The 20,819-nt window shown below is 54.3% G+C and overlaps 1 protein-coding gene across 1 annotated transcript in view; it reads right to left on the reverse strand.

Moving 5' to 3' along the window:
* PLXNA2 (plexin A2) overlaps window positions 1-20,819 on the reverse strand; it is a 167,912-nt gene that overhangs the window by 15,135 nt on the left and 131,958 nt on the right. The window contains exons 16-26 of the mRNA XM_086765428.1: window positions 18,220-18,387; window positions 16,839-16,932; window positions 14,779-15,018; window positions 14,455-14,598; window positions 13,104-13,338; window positions 11,507-11,649; window positions 9,870-10,138; window positions 5,343-5,409; window positions 4,558-4,704; window positions 3,957-4,116; window positions 3,299-3,402 (exon numbers count right to left, since the gene is read on the reverse strand). Coding sequence (XP_086621554.1) covers window positions 3,299-3,402; window positions 3,957-4,116; window positions 4,558-4,704; window positions 5,343-5,409; window positions 9,870-10,138; window positions 11,507-11,649; window positions 13,104-13,338; window positions 14,455-14,598; window positions 14,779-15,018; window positions 16,839-16,932; window positions 18,220-18,387 — 1,771 coding nt within the window. The remainder of the gene's footprint in view (window positions 1-3,298; window positions 3,403-3,956; window positions 4,117-4,557; window positions 4,705-5,342; window positions 5,410-9,869; window positions 10,139-11,506; window positions 11,650-13,103; window positions 13,339-14,454; window positions 14,599-14,778; window positions 15,019-16,838; window positions 16,933-18,219; window positions 18,388-20,819) is intronic.

Here is a 20,819-nt window from a genome sequence, read left to right on the forward strand (position 1 = left end):
AGATGGAACACACATTCGTTTCCCATCTCGCTCTGCTGTTGCCACGCTCCCATAAAACCCCAGAGACGCCTGCAAAGCTGGCTGGCTGGTTTACAAATTTATAAATATTCCGATTCTTCTACGAGCTGGAAACGTGCTGCACAAAACACCTTAAAGAAAAGAAAACCTGGCGCAGGGACAGCGGCGGTGCAGGAGCCCAGAGAACACCACCACGTTTGCGTGGGGTAGCGAGGATGCGGTGAGGACGCAGCGAGGATGCTGGCTCCACATCCATGCCATCCTCAGCTCCTAAGTCTCACTTTCCACACAAATCTTCCCTCTCCACTTCTAATTTTTCATTTAAAACAGTTTCCTCGTCTCGCGGCCTTTCCAGACGCGCAGGGGCTGACAGGTACTCATGCTCTGCTGCCTCTGAGTTAACCCTGCTTGAGCCACTCTAAATCATTGGATATTAAATTCAGGGTTTCATTTTTCTTGAGTAAAACCAGGCAGGGTGAGACTCTCCCGTGGAGCTTAATAGGCATGAGAGCAAAAGGATACCACACAAATGTAATACAATTCCTTACGACATAATTTAAAAGCTCCAAAGAACTTAACAAAGAATTACACCTATTTAACCTATCATCTGCTTTTATAAATGAAGAAATAAGCAGCAGGCATACAGTTCTCGAAATAATTCTGCAAAGTGGTTCAAAAAATACTGCAGAAAAATGAATATTTCTTTCTAAAGCCAACCTGGCTTTTGCATGCAAAGGCTTCCCAGGAAAAATACATTTTATCGGTTGATGCAGATCTATATCGTATGTGTATCATCCTAAACATGTAGAAAACAAAGGTAATGGTGTCAAAATCCAGCAGCCAAGTGTGGAGCTGAGAAATTTTGGGAATTAAAGAACCGTGCTCCACAGAGCTGGCCCCAGCGCTCGGTGTGCAGGAGGGGGCCGGAGCCCCGGCCCAGGAGCCGCAGGGAACGGGGCTGCGGAGCCAAAGGAGCCCGGAGATCAGGAGCGGGGCCAAGGCTGCCAGGACCAGGCGGGGTCTGGTCCCGGTACTTCGCGCTCACGCCCAGGTACCGGCACCTCCGCAAAAGACGCCAAAACGCCCGGGGTTATCGGGTGGAGGCGTGGGCTGCACGTCTCCAATGACCAAACCCAGAGACAGCTTTGCCTGCCGATCAGCAGAGAAAAGTAGATGGCATCTGACCAAAAATACAGACACGACAGCTCTGAATAAAAGACCGAGGCAGCTTTACAGACAAAGCTTTCATTTTTTTTTCTAGAGATTTAGAAATCCTCTTCACTAGTCCTCCAGAAGCTGGAGAAACCTAGATTTCCTTTTTATGGCTTGAACCACCCCTGCTTTGTCTGTAACGCTCCTGGTTGAAGTGGTGGGACAGCAGCGCTCGAAACTCAAATGATTGTACCCCCTCTTCGGAGCCATGCCTTTGCCCATGTATTTGTTTTACTGTGAGCATCTGTATTTTTGATACCTAATAAAAATATTTATTACTCAAATAGAAAAAAAAAACTGGTAGGAATAAAAAAAAAAAAAAAATTGCTGTCTGTTTTTGGCAGAAGCCCTGCCTTGACAAGACTTCTGTTGCAGCGCAGAGAACCTGGCATCTTCTTAACGGCTGAAACGGCGCTGCTGGGCGGCGCGGCGCTCGGGCTGGAGCGGGGAGAGAGATGTGCCACCGCTACCTGCTCAGGTGTCTGGCAGCAAACTTCTGCTTTGTTCCAGAGCAAAACCGGCATTCAAATGGCAGGAAGAGCTGCAGCATCTTGAGTGCTGCAAGGATTTTGGTTTTTTTAAGGGTAAACTTGCGGCTCAGATTTTCCCACAGGCACTGAAATGAAAGCGCTCCCTCCCCTCGCACCCAACGCACGGCACACAAACGTGGCTTTCGCCGGTGACTCCCTTACGATGACTTTTAAAGATCAAGGCGTAATAAAGTCTCGCTGCTCCCCCGCATGTTGGTTAATCCCTCGCAACTGTCAGGTAAAACAGGTTTTAGAAACAATGGAATTCATCTGCACAGCTCCTGTGACATTTTACAGTAATCGGTGTTTAAATCCTTTGGGCCGCTTGGAAAAGTTGACCCTCAAGGTGCTTTTTTACATGCACTTTGCATATTGATGCCATTCTCTCTGCCTCGCTGCCTGATTCTACGGCTCCTGTCAATACCGGCTCGCATTCAGCTTGCACGGCGTGAGTCAGGCTGACGGACTTGAGCTGGTGCCTAACCAGGGGAAGATGCCAGATTAAATACTAAACACCTCTGCCTAGGTAGTGATGGACAGCAGTAGGTTACAGGTCCCGCTTAATGCAGTTATCCTCTGCTGCAGACAGGCTTGGAGTAAAAGTCTTTGATTCTCTTTAACCAAACCTTCCTCAGCTCCGTCTTTCCATCTTTCCCGCACCGTACGGAGCCCTTTCCAACAGACGCACGCCTATCCGGGGCAGCCGTGGCTGGGCTGGGGCACGCAAGCTGCAAATGCTAAAGACAGCAGCAATTCCTTAGGTCACCTCACCAACCATGGCTGATGCACAATGGAGCATCTTCACTGTCTGGGTTTGTTTTACATGAATTTAGCAGCAAAACTCCTGTTTCTGGGCTTGGAAGACTAGGTCTGTGACACAGGAGGTTTGATGTCACCCTATCAAGAAGCAGCCTCTGATACTTGCCCTTTCTTGACATGGCCCCATTCCATACCTCCCCGCAGCACTCCCTTGGCCCTCCCATGTGACAGTATTTGAAATATTTGCCCTGTTTCCCTTCTTCACTCCCTGCACGATGCTCAAGGGTCAACACGTAGGAAGATCACGAGCAAGAGAGAGACGAGTGGCTGCTGCAGCCTGGAGCTTTGCATCGGACTGCCTGACAGTGCAGTGCCTGCAACGCTTTGAAGGAAGGCAGCGACTCCTCTTCCTTCCCTGCTGCGCCCCTGGTTGTCTCAGAGCCCCCCGTGAAGACCTGAGCCCCGCGGGCCATCCCTCCCCTGGCCCCGCGTCTCCAGCAGCAGCAGCAGCTCAGCCCTCCCCGCGCTCGCTCTATCTCACCAGCACGGCTGGCGGTTTTAATTTAGCCAATTTTCAACTCTGCTAGTTTCTTTAAGATCCATGTCAAGGTTGCTTTCCCGTCTAATGCATAAGCACATTGAACCCTTCTGGTTTATCATACAAATGTGACCTCCCTGTCTGTCTTGGTAGACGAGATACTCGGGAATTAAATTTCTGCTCTGCTTTTCTTCCCTCCTGGCAGCTTTCTGGGAGCAGTCTGCTGGGGCTGCTTGCTTACCTGATAATGCATCAAGGTGTTCAAGCGCTTCCAGTCGCCTTCAATCTTGGTGGTGATGTCTTCATCCTGCAGGACCACACGGGCTATCCGGCCCTGCCGCCACTCTGCGGGAGAGGTAAAACCAGGCAGACACCATGGGCAGGGGGAAAAGGCGCTGACAGGCTCTGTCCTCTCTGACCCAAGTGACCATGGGAGAGACGAGCCTGTAGGAAAACCCACCGCCCAGGGAAGAGGCACCCCGAGAAAGCTAAATCCTGCTCTTTAACCTTACAACTGCAAGGAAGGTCACACCGAGAGTTTTCTTGCAGCTTTTTAACTCCCACGCAGGGGGTCTGCGGTGTTTGGCTCAATTAACGCGCAGGACCTTCCCAGCCCCTCTGCCTCTCGGAAGATACACAAGCCTGGGGAGAAGCTTTGCTCAGCAAAGCGAAGGAGGCTTTGGGAATGATTTGCTCTGTGGTCAGTGGACAATTAGCTGGTCCCACAGAGCTCAAATCCCAGCTGGCAGGAGCAGTGCCCACGCTTTCCAGCGACAGAAACGCGTGTGTCGTTGTGCAGCCTGAGCTCTCGCTTTCAAGCTCTGCAAAACCCACTGAGAATCACTGATGATAACACCCTCTCCGATCTTCCCCTTCCTACGAGGCAGGGAAGCTCCTACCCAGGTCCATGTCAATGGCTCTCGGTCGTTGAGAATACGGGACGTTTTTGTACACTGCATCCAGGATCTTCTCTTTGACCTGAGTGATGGTATCACAGTTCAGCACCTTCACCGGGATCTCCGGGCTGTTCTCGTTATCCGGGTTCACACAGTTTAGGATCTGGAAGGGAAGGAGAACCACACCAGGCTCTAAAGGGCTCCAGAGAAGCATCCAGAACTGTAACCACATCTGTCACAACCTGTTCTCATTAAAAAAACCCCCACTGCATCCCTATTTGCATCATAGCTGTTGCATCCAGTACATCTTTACATCGACTACAAGGACAGGAGTCCTGGATGTCTGTTCTCATTTGCTAGAGGGAGGGCAATGCTCAGCACAAAGGAGGTAAAATGCTCCCCTCAGACCCTGCCTTTCAAAACCTCAGCTCATTTCTACCTGGAAATCAGGGATACATCTGGCTTGGGCATGGGTCTAGCAGCAGGAGGCTTTACTGCACTGGCAACACTCGCGCTTCACGGAGGTGTCCTAATCGCTGGCCTAAAGGTCAGAACACCTTATGTCCAAGTGAGGAGGACAGAAGCTTCTACAGCGATCACTCACCAGAGTCTTGTACTCAATCTGCTGCCGGATGAGCTTGTCCTCACTGAGGGAGTAACGGGCCTCTCCCGTGATGGCATCGATCGGACCTTTCTCCATCTGTTGCTTGATGGCACAGTAGAGCATGAAGAGCGGCTCTCCAGCGCATTCCTACACAAGGAGACAGACAGCAAAACCAACGCAGCCGTGAAGGTGCGGCTCCTCCCAGGCCACTGGCCTGCGGGCAGGAATTGCACATGATGCATTTCAGCAGAGTCCCTTTGACTCAGTCTTCAGCACGTGTGCAACCCAGGCTCGGCCCTCAGCAGCTCCTGGAGAGGAGAGCCAAAACCATGAGCTCTGCTGCTCAATGGGCACGTTGTCTTTGGCTTGGTGAATCTCTACTGACTCTATATGGCTGTAAAAAAAGGAATGTGAGGTCTCGATTTCACTGTTCACGCCCATGAAGCAAATTCTGTGGGAGCTTTCAAAACCACAAATAAAGTTAAAAAATATGGAAGTAAGTGGTGTAAGTAAGAACTTCTCCTAAGTACTAAAGAGACGCAACAGAAACTCCGCTACGTGAGAATTGCACCAGGTGGTCTCAGGGCTGAAGAAGGTCGAGCACAGGGGCTGTGCAGCGGCCCCACGTGTAGGCATCTCCAAGCAAACTTCCAGCTGCCCTGCCTCGCTACTAGAGCGTTGGACTTGGAGTCTGACTGAACCATTTCAGGCCCAGATTCACCCCAAGACAGTTGGCGGGGGAAAGAGCAAAACAGCAGCAAGGTCTCAGCTCCATCCCTCCTTACCTTGAGGAATTTGTGGAGGAGGAAGGCAAACCAGTTCGTCAGCATCTTCTCCGCCACTGACTCGGTCCTAGGGAAGCCAGGAGGACACGTGTGTTAGGTACAAAACTAAACCAAACCTCAGAGGCCCCAAATCCCGGCTGCACCCCGGCCCAGCTCCCGCTGTGCTCCGACCCGCGGCCGCAGCTCTGGCGCAGGCGGGCAGCAGGATGCGGCCGGCGCTGTCCCCCCCGCCGCGCCGCACCGAGCTGATGGCAGCTGGCCCAGCTGACAGCCGTCAGAGCCCTGACGGGGCTGGTGACAGGGAGCCTGGTGACACTCGGCTCCCTGCACGTGGTGCAAATTACAGCCTGGCCGGGTAAATCACTGGGATTTGCAGCGGTCCCTGGCAATCAGGGACAGCAGAGCGACAATGGCAGGGAAATTGCAGCTTTCTCCCCGGTCCCACTCAACGCCCTCTCCCCACATTGTGCCCAAGATTATCTCTAATTTAAATACAACGGCTCCTAATGATAGTTTTTAATACTGGCTCTGCAGGACCCGGAGACTTTCCGTCCCTTTTCCCAGGACAGAGCGGCTGTGCTGGTGGCAGGGTGTCCCACGGTCCACCCCTGAGCCCCAGCCGCACAGCTCAGGCTGGGCTGGCACGGGAGAGTGGCTCTGCCGCTGGCGGCGAACACATCCCCGGGCAGCCAGGCTCTGCACCGCGGCACTGCCATCGCCACCAGCCTGCCCCTCATGCCACATGTGATACCAGGACCTGGTCCGAATTTCAGCATGCGAAGAGGGGTGGATCGAACGCCTTGCCCCCCTGCCGCAGCCTTTGCTCTGGGGACCATGCCCCCCGCCGTCACCGTGAGCAAGGCAGCATCCTCGCTGGGTCTGGGCACCACTTTGTGCCTTCATCCCCTCGGCCGGCAGCTCGGCTCCCGCTGCCGTCCCTGCCAACTGCCTTTTCCACCACCGTGCAAACCAACGTGCCCAGGAGGTGCCCAGCGGGCATGGGCACACGCCGAGCTCTGCCTGCACCCGCGCCCCGTCCCGGAGCGAGTCACCGTCCCGCTCCGGACCCATCTTCCCCATTCTCCCCATCTGCTCTGCTGCCTTGAATTAAGAAGGACTGCCCCTGGGCATGTATTTATACAGCATCCCGCACGTTTGAAAACTCCAGCATTTAATGAAAACCACACGCTACTGAAGCAACAGGGTTTGATCACAAAGTCAAGTAGATCAAGTATAAACAGGAGCCAGAGATTTCAGCAAACAAAAACTGACGCCAGTCTGCAAACGGACCCCGGGTCACATCATCTCTTAGGATCGCGACATCTGCCAGGAATGTGTAAAAATGTCTGCAGATCCCCAAAGAACTTAAGCCTGAATTGATTAACTGCCTCAAAATTCATCCTACAAAGTGACAAAGGCATTGTTCTCCTGTTTGAAATATTTCAGTCCCCCAGTTCCGGAGGAGAAGCGCTAGCACACTGCCGCACCAGCAAGGCACGGAAAACAGAGTCAGTAAGACAAACTAAAGAATAGGTGAAAACCTCAGAAAATGATACCTTCAGGGTGAATATTAATTTAATAAACTACTTGGTTAATAGGATATTAAATTAAGAACTGGCAAGCCCCTCTATGAGCTCTACCGGGGAGGTAACGCTGTGTCCCATCCCTGTTGGCTGCTCACAGCCCGACACCGACACCGTAAAAATAACTGAATCAGGGAGTGACAGAGAAGTTGGGGCATACTGTGTGGGAAAAGGGACCGGCTGCTCCGTGCCCAGCTGTTCCCTTTCATTTCCGTATCAGAATTACAAGATCAGCTGAATGGAACAGCAAAAAGTGAGCATCTCTGGAGCATCGCTGTCAAATCCCATTTCTCCTTCCCTTAAAGCACTGAATCTCACTTTCGTCTCGACACAGACTGACACCGTGATATCTGCAGCGCATCCGTCCCGGGGACGGCCAGCAATTAAGTTAATCATCACTGTCCTACACTGGCTGAGGAGCAGGGCTGCTTATAACCAACATCGCTGCTGGGTGCGGCTGCAGGAGCACCGCGGGCTCCTCATATACACTTTCCTGGGCCCCTCCGCCCCAGCAAGCCTTTGAAACGGGACGGCTGACTAAGCCATCCCTCGCACTCTGCCCTGCACCCCGGGGCCCGAGCGGGCTCTCTGCGGCGCTGGGGCTGCGGAGCCGCAGCAGGAGCTGACCCGCAGCAGGCATCGCTCCCACGCCGCAGCTGAAACACTGCTACAGACCTGCCTCAAGAATAAATAAAATAAGCTCTGGAAGATTAACACAGCAGGGGAGAATCCCTAGACTCGGAGAAATCCCTTCTCATATTGACCACATAGCAAGGGCAAAGCACCATCCAGAGATGACCTTCCACAGGAGCCCGACGCCAGCAACCCGCGCCTTGGCTGCTCCTCCGACTTTCTGAGGCACCGGGAAGAAAACACAACTAAACAAAAAGAGCTGAGAGAACCCAAAAGATAAATATGTAGTTTATTAATTTTCCCTGCTATATCTAGGTCTCCAAACTGCTGTGTGCAGCTCTCTGTGCCAGACACCAGAGCAGCAGTTTGATTTCATGTCAACGTTATTGCTGCCTCCCGTGAGGAGCAGTTGTGGAAGACAGAGAGAGGGGAAAACGAGGAAGAAAGAGAGAAAGAACTGAGTGCCAATTATCAACTGCTGCCACCAGAGAGCTCAAAAAAGAAACAAAACAAGAATCCTACTTTGTGGCTGATCGCTCCGTATCCAGTCAGAGCAAGAGGTTCCAGCCCGGGCTGGTTTGTGCACCGACACGGCCTGGGAGCCCGTGGGGCTGCGACAGGGCTGCACTGCGGGTTTAACGGGGCCACAGCGACGGGACAAGGGGCAATGGTTTTACACTGACAGAGGGCAGGTTCAGACTAGATATGAGGAAATGTTTTGTGATGAGGGTGGTGAAACACTGGCCCAGGTTGCCCAGAGAGGTGCTAGATGCCCCATCCCTGGAAACATTCCAGGTCAGGCTTCCCACAAAATGGGTAAATCCTGGCGCAGGACAGCCGGCCTTGATGCTGCTGGCGTTGCCCATGGCCCCGTCTCTTTGCTGGGTGCTGTGGGAAGGAGTGGGCAGCTCTGACTGCCAGCCGTGTACGTTTTGGAGCACCGTGAAAAGTCATTATTGGTGGCTGAGGCAGAAGACGCCTTCCCAGCGACTCGTCAAACCACGGGGGAAATTAAGACGGCTTCCTTTTCTGAGATGAGTTATTGCCTCCGCAAACACAGCCAGATTTAAAGCAATTTCCTGTCAAGTATACTCATTATGGCTGGAGGAATCCCTGAAATTTTCCTAGAGCTGTGAAATCCTCCCCTCTCCTTTATCCACCCACTCCAGCGAGATGCTGGCAGAGCCGCGGGTGCAGGCAATGGGGCAGCTGCATCCCTGCCGCCGGCCGAGGCCAGGCTCTGCAGCACAGCCTGGAGCCAAAGGGACGCGGATGGAGGTGGCTTGTGACACGGAGAAGAGGGGGAGCCTTTTACTTTTGGCTGCTTTTTCCCCTTTTTCCCTCTGCGATTTCCCCGCACGATCATGGGTGAGTTGCTTAATCCGTCCTTGAGCTCCTTCCCAGCTGGGAAACACGAGCGCTGCTGCTCCACCCAGGCAGGCACGGATGCTGCGAGGATAAAGCCCATAAATACCTGCGAGGTAGCGCAGAGTCGTGGGGGGAGGAAGGCCACACAGGCAGCCTGGCTGCCATCAGGAGGGGGATCAAGCCTGGCTGGGCAACCTGCCTTTCCCTGCCAGCTCCAGGGGCAACTCACCGCACTGCCCATCCGAGAGCTGCTTCTCTTCACTTTGATGCTTTACTCCCCACAGCTCGCGGGAGACAAGGACCCCCAAGTACTGCACAGACATGTAAGAAACCAGGCTCCTGCTCGAGCCTGGAGTCCATAAGATGACGGAAAGAGCTGCACCTCTGCTCCTGCAGACCTGCGGTACCCGAGCTGGTCCCTGCCCAGAGGCACAGGGCACTGCTTGGCACCAACAACCTGCAGGTGATGGAGAGCTCCAGGTTTTGTGCCGTTCACCTTCCTGCCATGACGCTGCCCCGAGGCAGCAGGTGTGGGCAACAGGGGCTAAAGCCCTGTGCTGAACCGCTCGGGCATCTCTGCTCACACAGGCGAGAGAAGCAGGAGCTGGGTCAGGCGGGTGCAGGTGGGGCAGGGAGCAAGAAGCTGAATGGCAGAGGTGACAGTGCTGGCATCACCACCAGCAAGGTGATGGGATTAGGAGTGAGAGACACGCATCAGAGGTAATAGCTCTCCCGGATCCAACTTAAGACCCTGTTCAGCCATCTGTGAAATCACAGAGTAGAGTCAACCCCGTGTCCTGGAGGCAGGCAAAGAAACGGATGGGTCACCTGAAGTCCCCCAGGGAGAGCAGCGCTTTCCTCCTGACACCAGCACCCCGGTCCCACAGAGCCCGCGTACGCCACCAGCAGCTGACCTCCCCGCAGCCCCGGCCCCTCACATTACCTGCGCAGGAGCAGTTTGGGGTGGTTCTTGTTTTCCAGGTTCTTCTCGATGAGGTCGGAGAGCAGCTGCTTCAGCACGTCGGTGGCGTACTCCAGCTTGCCTTGCAGACCCGTCATGATGAGCGAGGCCACGTTGCCGCGATCGCGCATGGAGAAGCTGCGCTGCAGCTCCAGCGTCCGGATGAAGGTCAGCAAGAAGACTTTGTTGTTGATCAGCTGAGCAAAGAGCTTCAAGGCTTTCTCCACGCTCTGCTGCCCGTTCCCTTGGACCTGCGGTGGAGGAGAGCACGCCCATCAGCCAAGGCACGGGAGGACTGGTTGCCTTAATCATTGCTCTGAGCTGCACTCTCTGCATGCCATAAAGCTGCTGCTTTGAGGCTAACGGCCCTATAAACGACACAGTTTTGCTTGTTCTGCACAAAAAGTGACACTCTTGTAAGTATATTAAATACTAATTTAGAGTACTGCTTTATTATGGGACAAGTGTAAAAAAATTAATTGAGGCTTTCAGCCAGTTGCAGATTCCACTAATTCATTACAAGTGGAAATGATGAACTACATCAAGCAACTCTTTACCAAACATCTTGGAGACTTATGTATTGGTTTTACTAATGTTACATAATTAAGCAACTGTGTAATTGGCAACACATTTATCACTTCTGCGATGCTGTTTTTCATGAGTAAAACAAATAAAAAGCATTCATATTTGTTTGCTAGAGCGTCAGCTTATTTGGCAATTTAAACAGTGAACATAATGCGTGGGACTGGAAAACTCAGGGCATGAGAACGGGCTGGGAGAGGCTGGTTCAAAGCCCGTGCGAGTTTTACCAACACCACGGCAAGGAAAGGAAGCTAATTTTTGATGCATTAATGCTGAGCAGTGCTTGCCTGGAAAAGCAACGCAGCCATACGCAGCACAAGGAATCAAGACTTCGTCCTCTTACACCTCTGGCAATGGGACTTTCAGGATTTGCTGGAGCAGCGCCAGCCCCCGAGAGGGAGCACCCAGCCCCATACCTCTGGGCATCCCAGGTGGAGGACGGCAGCCCCACGCTCGGTGGCACATCATGTTTCTTCAAGCACCATCATTTTTTTTTCGGCACTCTCACGGATGAGCACGCCTCTCACAAGGCGATCTGATGGACCCTTGTAGGCTACCAATTTTTCTACATCCTCAGTGAAAATCTCATGTGTTATGTTTACACACGCTGGCGGAACAGCCCGGGAGATGGCAGGGCTCGAGCACAGCCGGGCGCTTGCCCTCCCGTGGACACGGCGTGGAACAGCAGCAGGATGCTCGGGGCGCGCAGCCTTCCTCCGCACCGGGAGGACTGAGGAGGGCTTTAAAAGGACACCGATAACTCACCTGGCCTGCTTGCTGCTGGCCTAGAGCAATAAAAACCTCATGAAATAAAACTAAAGCAACAGTAGGGAGAGGAAATCAAGAGGAATCAAGCAGTGTGCAACGGAGATAAAACTCCAGGTTCTCACTTAAAATGAACCCGGGGCTCATCCTGGTAACCCTGTGCCTCTCATAAGATTCGGTGTGGAAGGTGTAAAGGTGCTTCACGGTTTCACGCTGGCTTCCCCGAGGGCTCAGGGACGCTGCGAAGGGCCGGAGCACAGCTGGTTCCTTACCTCCAGCTCCCGCAGCACAGGATGGTCCTCGATGCCAGGGAAAAGGACCCTCATGGCATACGTCCGATAGTCGAGGTATGGGATCCCGGCGCGATCCAGGTCGCTGGTTAATTCATTGATGTCCGTCTGCAGCTCCGCAAAAGCTGTTTGGGGAGAACAGAATAAGACAGGGACACACGGGAGCTCTGAGAGCCGAGGCGGCGGGGCGGCGGCTTTGGGGACGGCTTGCCTGCCTGCTGCCCTCGGGGGCACAGCAGCAACCAGAAACGGGCCAGCCCAGAAAACCAATTTGGAGGAGACCTTGCCATGTAAGAGAGTCTGTCTCAGCAGCTGAGAGCGAGAGAGCACACACGGCACGGAGCAGACGCCGGGAACAAAAGATGCTTATTAATTTGTATGCGGTTCACACCTATGTACACACACCTAGAACACCTTTAAAGGCTGCAGGCAGAAATGACAAACCATTCTCATCACTTGGTGCATCCTATATTTTCCTTTCTTCTCCTCCTCCTCTATCAACAGTTGCCAAAATAATAAAATCTGATGCAGATCAAATCCAAGCAGAAACTGCTTGCTGCAGGGGTCAGGAAGGAGTTTATTCATCCTCACACAACAAAACATCACCGTGCTATACAGCTTTATGGGCATCCTTGTGTTCATTCTCCAGTGTATGAAACGCTGGCTCAGTAAGCTCTCTGTACCCCAGCTATGCTGAAGCTGTGGTCTCTCCTGAATAGATCTCATTTTCTGTCCTGTGCTTTCAAGGCTATCCTTTTAAAATCAGCTGAACAAATCCAGAGCAACTCTCTATATACAGAGGTCACTATGAAATTTGCAGCTTTCTATTTATTTTTCTTTGATTCAGTAAGCTCCCTTCCAGCTGGAAGGATGTACCACACAACAGCAGCAGCTCTCCTCAGAATGCTTTTTCTCTCAACGCACCAGCTACAGAAACCACTGCCCCCCTCTGCCTTCGCTCCCGCGCGGAGAGGCCAGGCTCAGCTGCCTCCTCGCAAGGGACAGGACTTGTCTGTGCTGAAATCTGCAAGCGGTAGGCTAGCTTATCCAGCTAACACATGGGATTTCCCAGGAACAAGTGCCTGAGGAGCTTCTTCCCGTCCCTCAGACCTGCTCTGACTGCTCTGGGCTCACATCTCATAGCCTGGAGGAGTCTAGAGCCTCCAGCCCTCCTGCTTTCCGTTTGGGACACACGCCATTTCCTGGGGGTGCCCACCTCCTCCGCTCCCTGTCTCACTGTGCCTTTCTAAAACCCCTTTGCTGAAAGGCCATTAGACAAGGGGCCATGCTGTGCTGGGCACCCCGGGGCTCGCGCCGCCCTCGCAATGGGATCCAGGCACGTCGCTGACGCAGGATCAAGCTCTAATCCTATTCTCCGTGAGGCAGCGGAGCCGCGTCCCTGCCTTGTCGCTGCCCTCCCTCCCACGGCGAAGCAGGCATGCAGACTTCCCCAGGGCACGCACCCTGCTCCTCACCACAAAAATTGGGTGACTGGGGTGGCTCCGGTGGGGAAAGCCGGGGATTAGAGCATGGGAACGCCGCACACAGCAGAGAGTGCCCGGTCGCAGGCAGTACCGACCCTCCTTGCACTCCAGGGCCACCCGCGACTCCAGATTGTCCATCTGCATCTGCAGCCTCTTGAGGGTCAGGTCGTTCTCTCGGGACTTGCGCTTGTAGGCGATGAGGACAATGATGACAATGATGAGGAGCAGGCTGCCTCCGGCCGCGATGCTGACGATGGCCGGCAGGGTCAGGAGGCTGTCGGAGAGGATGCTCACCGCACCAGGGGAGAAAACGATGCCACCGACGCGCACCTACAAAGAATAAGGGAAGTAACCAGCAGCTTCGGGTAAGGGTGTCAGCCTGTCCCAAAGCCCCGTCCCTCCCGGCCGGGGCACACACTGCGCGGGCTGCGCAGACCCCTGAGGAAGCACCAAACCGCCTCTGTTTCAGCCAGCAACTCCGATCGCCTTCAAACACAGAGGGTGCAGCTTGTGTGAACGCGGCGAGGCTTCAAGTCATGATAAATGTGCCAGCCCTTCGCTATCTGAGCTTCCTTCTCATTATCTGATGGCTCCATTTGACTTTCATTTTATAAGCTTTCAACTCCCTTTTGTAAACCGTGGACACCAGCAACCCAGTGATAATTTCACTGACAAGATACCAGAGCGAGAGAACAGAGAAGGGAAGAGAAAGCCCCACGTGAAAGCTACAGAGCAAACACGCTGGAGGTCAGTGCTGGGACAGGATTTTCTTGGATGTGCCCTGGCCACAGATGCAGGCAGCTCTCAGCCAGGTTGTGCTTCTGTGAATCACACTGTGATAATCTGAACATGTTTTGGATGCTGAACTTAAAGGGAAATAAATCACAATTACAATCTCATTTGGGCTCCACTCGAGCACTTCAGCAGCTGCGTGCTTGCTCTGCGAGCGGATCAGAGGAAGCAGCAATGCCCAAAACCAAAGTGGAGGATGACACTGACTGTTATTTTGGACGAGGCCATTGATCCAACCAGTCCAGTGCTCAGTCGTCCCTGGCTGCTGCTGCCTGGGGAAAAGGCAAAACCTTCCAACCCGCTTAGCAGATCAGGTCTGCTGAGGAGAACACAGCCAATGGAAAATGCTCTCACCTACTGAAGGAAGAGCAAGCACCAGCAGAGAACGGTTGGATGGTACCTGGTGCTGAAGGCACTGCCAGAAAGATTTGTTTTTTCTGGAATGCTCTGATAGTAGGTGGGAAGTCTCAGGGAGGGAATAAGAAGTTTCTCTACACTAATCCACATCAACATTAATATAAGCTCCCAATTAGACAGCCATAAAGATCTAAAATCCTAGCAATCCTCGGACAAGGAACTGCACATCTGAGGGAGTTGGGGAGCTGGAGGAGAAAGGATGGGAAGGGATGCTGATGGGAGTGTTTGGTCCCTCACCACCACTTTGTGCTGTCCGGTGAGATTCGGCGGCTCGCACAGCAGCTGGGTCTCGGAGACGGTGACGGCGCAGGGCGTTTCTCCGATCAGCACGGTGTAGTTGAGCTTGGCTCCTCCAGGAGCGGGTGGGCACAGGTTTCTGCCCTAGGGACAAGGGGGGAGAGGACCGTACAAAGGTGCAGCACATTTCTCCAATTTTCATCTCATTCCCAGCTTGTACAGATGATAGGACTCCATCCACCCCACCTCGCTCTCCAAAGGGAGTATAGAACTCCTCTCTCTGGGATTTTTTCTCTGCTCCCCACCGGGTGAGGGTCTCCTTACCTTCAGGATGATGGGCGACCCCGGCTTCTGCTCCAGCACCCCAGTCGGGCTCAGGAGTTCGAACGTCGGGTTGGGGTAGTATATGAACTTGGTGTCGTTGTAGACCAGCAGTGACTGCACGTTGTTGAAGATAAACCCAAACTCGTCCGGCCGCTCGACGGCGTCCAGGCCGGGCCGGTACTCGGAGGTCAGGGGGGGCGCGAGGCAGGCCAGTGCCGTGGCGTTCACCGCCTTGCAGACCTGCGGGGAAGGCACTGCTTTGAAAGACGCCAAGGAAAACTCTACCCTGACCTGGACAGCGATGTTCCGATTCCTTTACTCCCTGGGAAGTCCAGCGGATTCGAGTTTAGCTGGAAATATGTAATCGAGGCTTGATTACAGCCTTAGTCTGGGGGAATCTGCATCCGCTCCAGCCAGCGTGAAGGCACTGGTGCAGAGATGGAGAACGAGCTTCAAAATGAGCAGTGTTTCAAAGGAGCTAGAAGCTTGCATAGCAGATCACTTAGCCCTTTTTCTTTATTTTATTTCTTTTTTTTTTTCCAGTTGCATCCTCTTTGGCAACGCTAGCTTGGAAACAGACCCATAGCGAATACCCGCTCCCTGCTACGAACTCGTGACCAGAGACAATTCCCGAACGCCAGCGAGGGAGGGGAACGGCTATCTGAATACTGCGGGCTGGAGGCAATGCCAAGGTCATCTCCCGCCGGGCTGAGGACACCCACAGCTCCTCCAGCCCTGGGAGCTGCCTGATTTATGAGGTTCTCGCCTTATAAAGCAGCAAGAGCCCAGCCGTTTGGCCTCCCTCTATAAGGGGAAGATTTAATTTCACTCAATTTCGTATCTTCAGGATTATTTTTGTAGCACTGTAACTGCAACTGCTAACAACAAAATTAGATGTCTTTTTAAAAAGAGCTCAGATGAAAAAGGTCTTCAGAGGGGAAGGGGAAAGGGAATAGGAAAAGACTGCTAAGTGATTTGCCCTTTCCAAGACAGTACAGGTTCAGTCAGGAAGATCACTGCATAGAAACAATATTTTCCAGTTTTATTTTCTCAAAATAATTTCTACAGGTCCTGGAGGTACAATTCTTATTCATATCACACAAGAACACCGCTTAGTTCCCGTTCAGCTGAGGATTCATTTCAGTTTCTCACTCTTGGACTGAAAAAATACAGATAGGGGAAAGGGGTGGCATTCCGGATCAACCCCAAACTCTGCTACCAGCTCCTTGCTTCAGGAACATCAGGGTGATAGGAGGGAGGAGGGGAAGGAGGCACAAAAATAACACCCAGCTTCACCAGAATACCTGCAGCCCCATGCCCAGCATCCTTCGCACAGCGAGGAGGGCGCAGGGAAGCAGCACTTGGCCTTATTCTGCCAAAGTGGCCTGAAAGCTGCTTCTTCAGAAGGGGTTCCCCTCTCTCCGTCCCTCCCCAGGCTGGTACAGGCTTGCCAGGCCCGGAGCTGCGGCAGTAGGAGGTTTATTTATAGAGGCAGCTAGGGAGAGACTTAGTTAAACATCGCAGCCTCACGGCTGGCAGGTTTGACACCCAGCTCTGGGCTTTGACAGACAGAGCAGGACTAAAACGGGAAGCGTGGCGTAGCTGGGGATGACGGGGACAGCTACACTTGGACTTCCCACCGTAACGTGCCTGTAGAGCTGAGCTGGGCGCGGGAAGGGAAGGATGCTGGGGATGGGAGAACTTTCAAGGCTCAAGGACTCTGGCAAATGTGGGAGTATTTCAGGAGTGAAACGAGTTTATCTGACCCAAAATAGAATTTGAGGTGATGGAGATGACCTAAAATGCAGTCCTCCATTTCTAGCTTTTAAAAATCCTTGGCAGTTACTGTGTTGCTGAGGAATTTCCCATTTCCATGTGTCAGAATCCCTCTTTCCAGGCTCCCCAGTTTGGGTAAGCCTGGGGAAATACCCCCAGAGCAGCTTTTGCCATGGCAAGTCTCACCATACAGAGAGCACCGGCACCAGCAACGCTACGCGCGCAACCGGGTGGGATGCTCCCCGGCACAGCCCGGCGGCACCGCGCCGACAGCAGTTACTTACGTTGACAAACTCCTTGCCGTTGTACTTGACGCGGATCCGCGGCTCCTGGATCACGTCCAGGTTGGAGCCGGTGACGGTCAGAGGCGTGTGTCCGCTGCGGAGAACCAGGAGACACTTGATTAATGCACCGGGCAGGAGGGGCTGGGGCTGCGCAGAGAGGCTGCGCTTGACAGTAAGGATGCTTGTTGATCTCAGAAGGATGTTCTCTGCAGACACTTCAGGCACCAGGCGACAGCGTGGATTAATACCCACTCCTCGCGTCGCCGGGGACTGGTGTCTCACAAGTGAGCTAGCTTCTCCGCTCTCCCAGCCAACAGCACTGCAAGGCAGCAGGATGAGAAATGGGACCAAAGAAGTGAACTGAGCTGAGACTAAATACGTAAGACAATAAATTAGTAACAGTGTTTAATGATTTACATAGAGACATTTTTAGGGAACACGGTAAATGGTATGTGCGGTGAAGGAACTGACGTGCGCTTGCATCTGGACTGCAGACGCAGCAAGTTGTCCCACGGAGCCAGGGAGGGATGAAGAGCGCGCGGTGCCATCCGGGCCAGGGAGGAGACAACCCCCGGGGCTAGAGCATCCCCATTCTCCTACAGCCAGTGCCCCCGAGCAAAGCCTTTCGCTCTCGGCTGCTCCTTTCACGCGTTAACTGGAGCAGCGCAGCCCGGATTCACCCGAGTCCCCAGCACCTCCAGAGCAGAGCCCGGCTGCTCCCTTCAGACCCGCTCTGCCACGGCCCAGACCCACCTCCCCCAAAACCAGGGCCGAGCTTGAATTGGGACTCAACTGCAGAGCCTGCTGCGAGATGCTTTCTTCTTTCATGGGCAATTTTAAAAAATAATTGGAATTTGAAATTAATAGATGCATAACAGCCCTTGTGAGCAGAACCATTACAGTAACACCAGGGGACGAGTACGGCCCAGGGTTTTTAGCAGCGAGGACGTCACGGCGATGTGACAGCATCGGCTGCCCTGTTCCTAGCGGTGAATCTGGGACAAATAGTACATTTTGATTAGCGTCAGCTTTTTCCTTTTTGGTGGCTGCTGGTTTTGTTTTATTCCAGGATGACAAGAAGGAGCCTTTAATGAGCAATTGTGCACCTCTTCAGCAGGTGGGAGCGATCTGGGAGCTTCCTTTGTGCTCCCAGAACCTCGGGTGCAGACTGCGACTGCCGTCACTGCCTTGGTAATCACAACTGCTTTAGCGACTCGGGACCCGATTTTCGGTAAACGCCGCAGACACCCGGCCCTGACAAATCCAGGATGCTGGGTGGGATGAGCATCTCCAGACAGACCCTCTTTTTCCCTCACTGAGTGAATGCTGGGAGAGAAGCAGGCGAGCTGGCTCCCCTCCCGCTGCCAGAGCCGCGCGTTACCTGGCGATGCTCCACTCGGGCTCGATGTGCTGCACCTTCGGGTCGTCGATGTACTCGAACAGCAAGGTCCGCTCCAGCTGGGCCCGGTCCACGCTGACGGAGACCTGGACGGGCCCCAGGCCGTGGGCTGATGGGGCCGACACGCAGACGATCTCATTCATGGATCGCCTGCGCAAGAGAGAAGCCGGGGAAGCGTTAACGGGCGGTCACGGCGCAGGGGCAGAAAATAACCCTTCGTCCTGGCGCTGCCCTGCAGCGGGGCAGCTCACACAAAGGCTGAGCCATCCGACAGCCCCAGATCCTGGCTCCCGAGATGGGCAGGAGGGTTTCACTGGTACGGGAGGGAGGGAACAGAGCTCAGCACGGGAGGGGACCCTGCCTGCCCACCAAAATAGAAGTGCACGCTCCCTGGAACGATTAGTTGTGCCAAATTGCAGCCGCCCGCATCCCTCTGCGAACCCGCTGCCTTCTGTCGGGCGTGTGAAAACAGATGGCTGCTTTTTAAATGGGCTGCATAAGCTCACTCAAAAGCCAGATTCTTCCCCTCCCTGCCCCACAGCACACACGGGTCCTTGTGAGCCGCATAATGGAGCCCACCGAGCCCCCGCCTGGGAAGGGCAATGCCACCGCCGCCGCTGCCGCCTGGCTTTGTCTCCCCGTCAGAGCAGCGGTGACCCCGGCCTCGGCGCTGGCTGGCCGGGCACAACAGACCATCTGCTGCCATCGCTGTTCGGGAGGAGGTCGAGGCAGTGGGGTAGCGAGGCACTGCCAAAGCACAAAGGCGCTAGTGGGTGGATGGATGGATGGATGGAGAAGGGGAATGAGATCCCAGTGGTGCTGCTCCAGTTGCCGGGACAGAGCTGGGAGGATCCACACAGCTCCATGGGAAGCCTGGATGCTGCTCCTGTGAAAAGTGCTGGAGAGGTGTCCCTGTAAGGCCAGTGTCCCTTCACGGCCACCCGCGGGTCATCCCGCCTGCCCAAACCTGCCCCTGGCTCGCCAAAAAGGCCGTGCTGTTTCCGTGGCTCATTCAGCTTTGGCTTCTCACAGGGGAGAGGGGGCAGGCAGGTCTTCGGCATCTCGCTGCCGGTTTGGCACTGAAATAAAAAACTGGCACTCCTGAACGCCCAGTCTTCACCATCCTCACCCTCCTCAGAGGCTGCACGGCTCGCGGAGGTGCCTGGACAGCTGAGGCTGGAGCGCAGCCATGGCCCTGCTCTGCTTCCAGCAAAGCTCCCGTGTCTCCACCTGGGCCAGCGGGTGCCACGTGTCCCCTTTTCGGGGCCCTTACGCACTCCTCACCCTCCCCAGGGAGTGCGGGCAGATCAGGGGGGTATTGACCAGTGGGTACCACAGCGTTCCCAGCTCACACCTCGGCACTCCCATCCACCACAACTGAGGGAACGGAAACAACTTCCTAAAATACCTGAAACAAACTGGACTCCGCTGCACGGATGCAATCACACATCTGCTCCTTCCCACCCTTCTCCTCCCTCCCTCATCTTACTCCCACTCTCCACTCAGGTTTAATTTAACCAGGAAGGCATCCTTGTGCCAGGAGCGCATTTCCCCACCCTCCTTGGCGATGCTCGGAGCACTGCCCGCCCGCTCTGCCACCCCACGCCGGCGCGGCCGCTCTGCCCCGCCGGCCTCCACCGCGCCTGCTTAGCTCTGGCGCGAGACGCAGAGTGACGCATGGCTGCTGGCAGAGCTGCTCTCAGCTCCCTGTGATCAGTTAATTAGCTTCCTCTGCTATTATTATGTCGTCATGGTGAATCTACCCACTCCTCCGATCAGAGAGGGGAGAATGGGGGAAGCTGTAATTAGAGTGAATCTCATTAGAAACTGCTTCATCTAATCAGGCTCGCCCACACCCCGGAGTACAATCGGAGTTCACCGCCTCAAAACAGTCCAAGCAAAACAACGTGCACAGCGTGACCCCGCGTGAAGGACGGTGCCGTTCACCCACTGCCGCTCGCTTTGTCGGAGCTCCTGCTCGCCTGCTGTAATCAGAACACACAGACAATTCCAAAAGGTCCTGCAGGTCAGCGTCTGCAGGTTGCCTGAATATAATCGTGTGTTTAAGGGATTACATTTCGGGGCTGATTCTGCTCCCAGGCTGCTTCTGCTGGCGGCAACGTCGTTACCCGCGAGCATCCGAGGATGCAGGCCGGCATCTTTGCTTCGGATACGGGAACAAACGTCGATGGATCAGTTACAGCGCTGAGCACTCGGAGAGTTCATCTGTGCTGGAAGAGCTCGGCGTGCCCAGGCCTGCTGAAGCACCGTTCCAGGGCGGATCTAGGATAAGCACTGCTGATATCCCAACACGCTCCCACGTCGGAACGCCCACAGCGCCTGTATCAGAGAACCTCTCAGTCTTCCAGATGAGAAATTCACCTCCGGGGGTCTTTACATTCCCAGAAACTTCCTCGGTCCCTCCTGGGAAGCCTGAGCGAGGATCTGAGAGGCTGAATCCCTTTGCACATCCCACCGCTTTGCTTTCGGGCTCCCGCTCCGCCTGCGCCCACGCTGTGAAACGCACGCTGCCAGCTGCTCCGGGGCACCCGCGCGCTCGGTACCGGGCGCAGACGTGCACG

This window comes from Chlamydotis macqueenii, chromosome 23 (genome assembly GCF_036417535.1).
Source record: "Chlamydotis macqueenii isolate bChlMac1 chromosome 23, bChlMac1.mat, whole genome shotgun sequence".
Lineage (NCBI taxonomy): Eukaryota > Metazoa > Chordata > Aves > Otidiformes > Otididae > Chlamydotis > Chlamydotis macqueenii.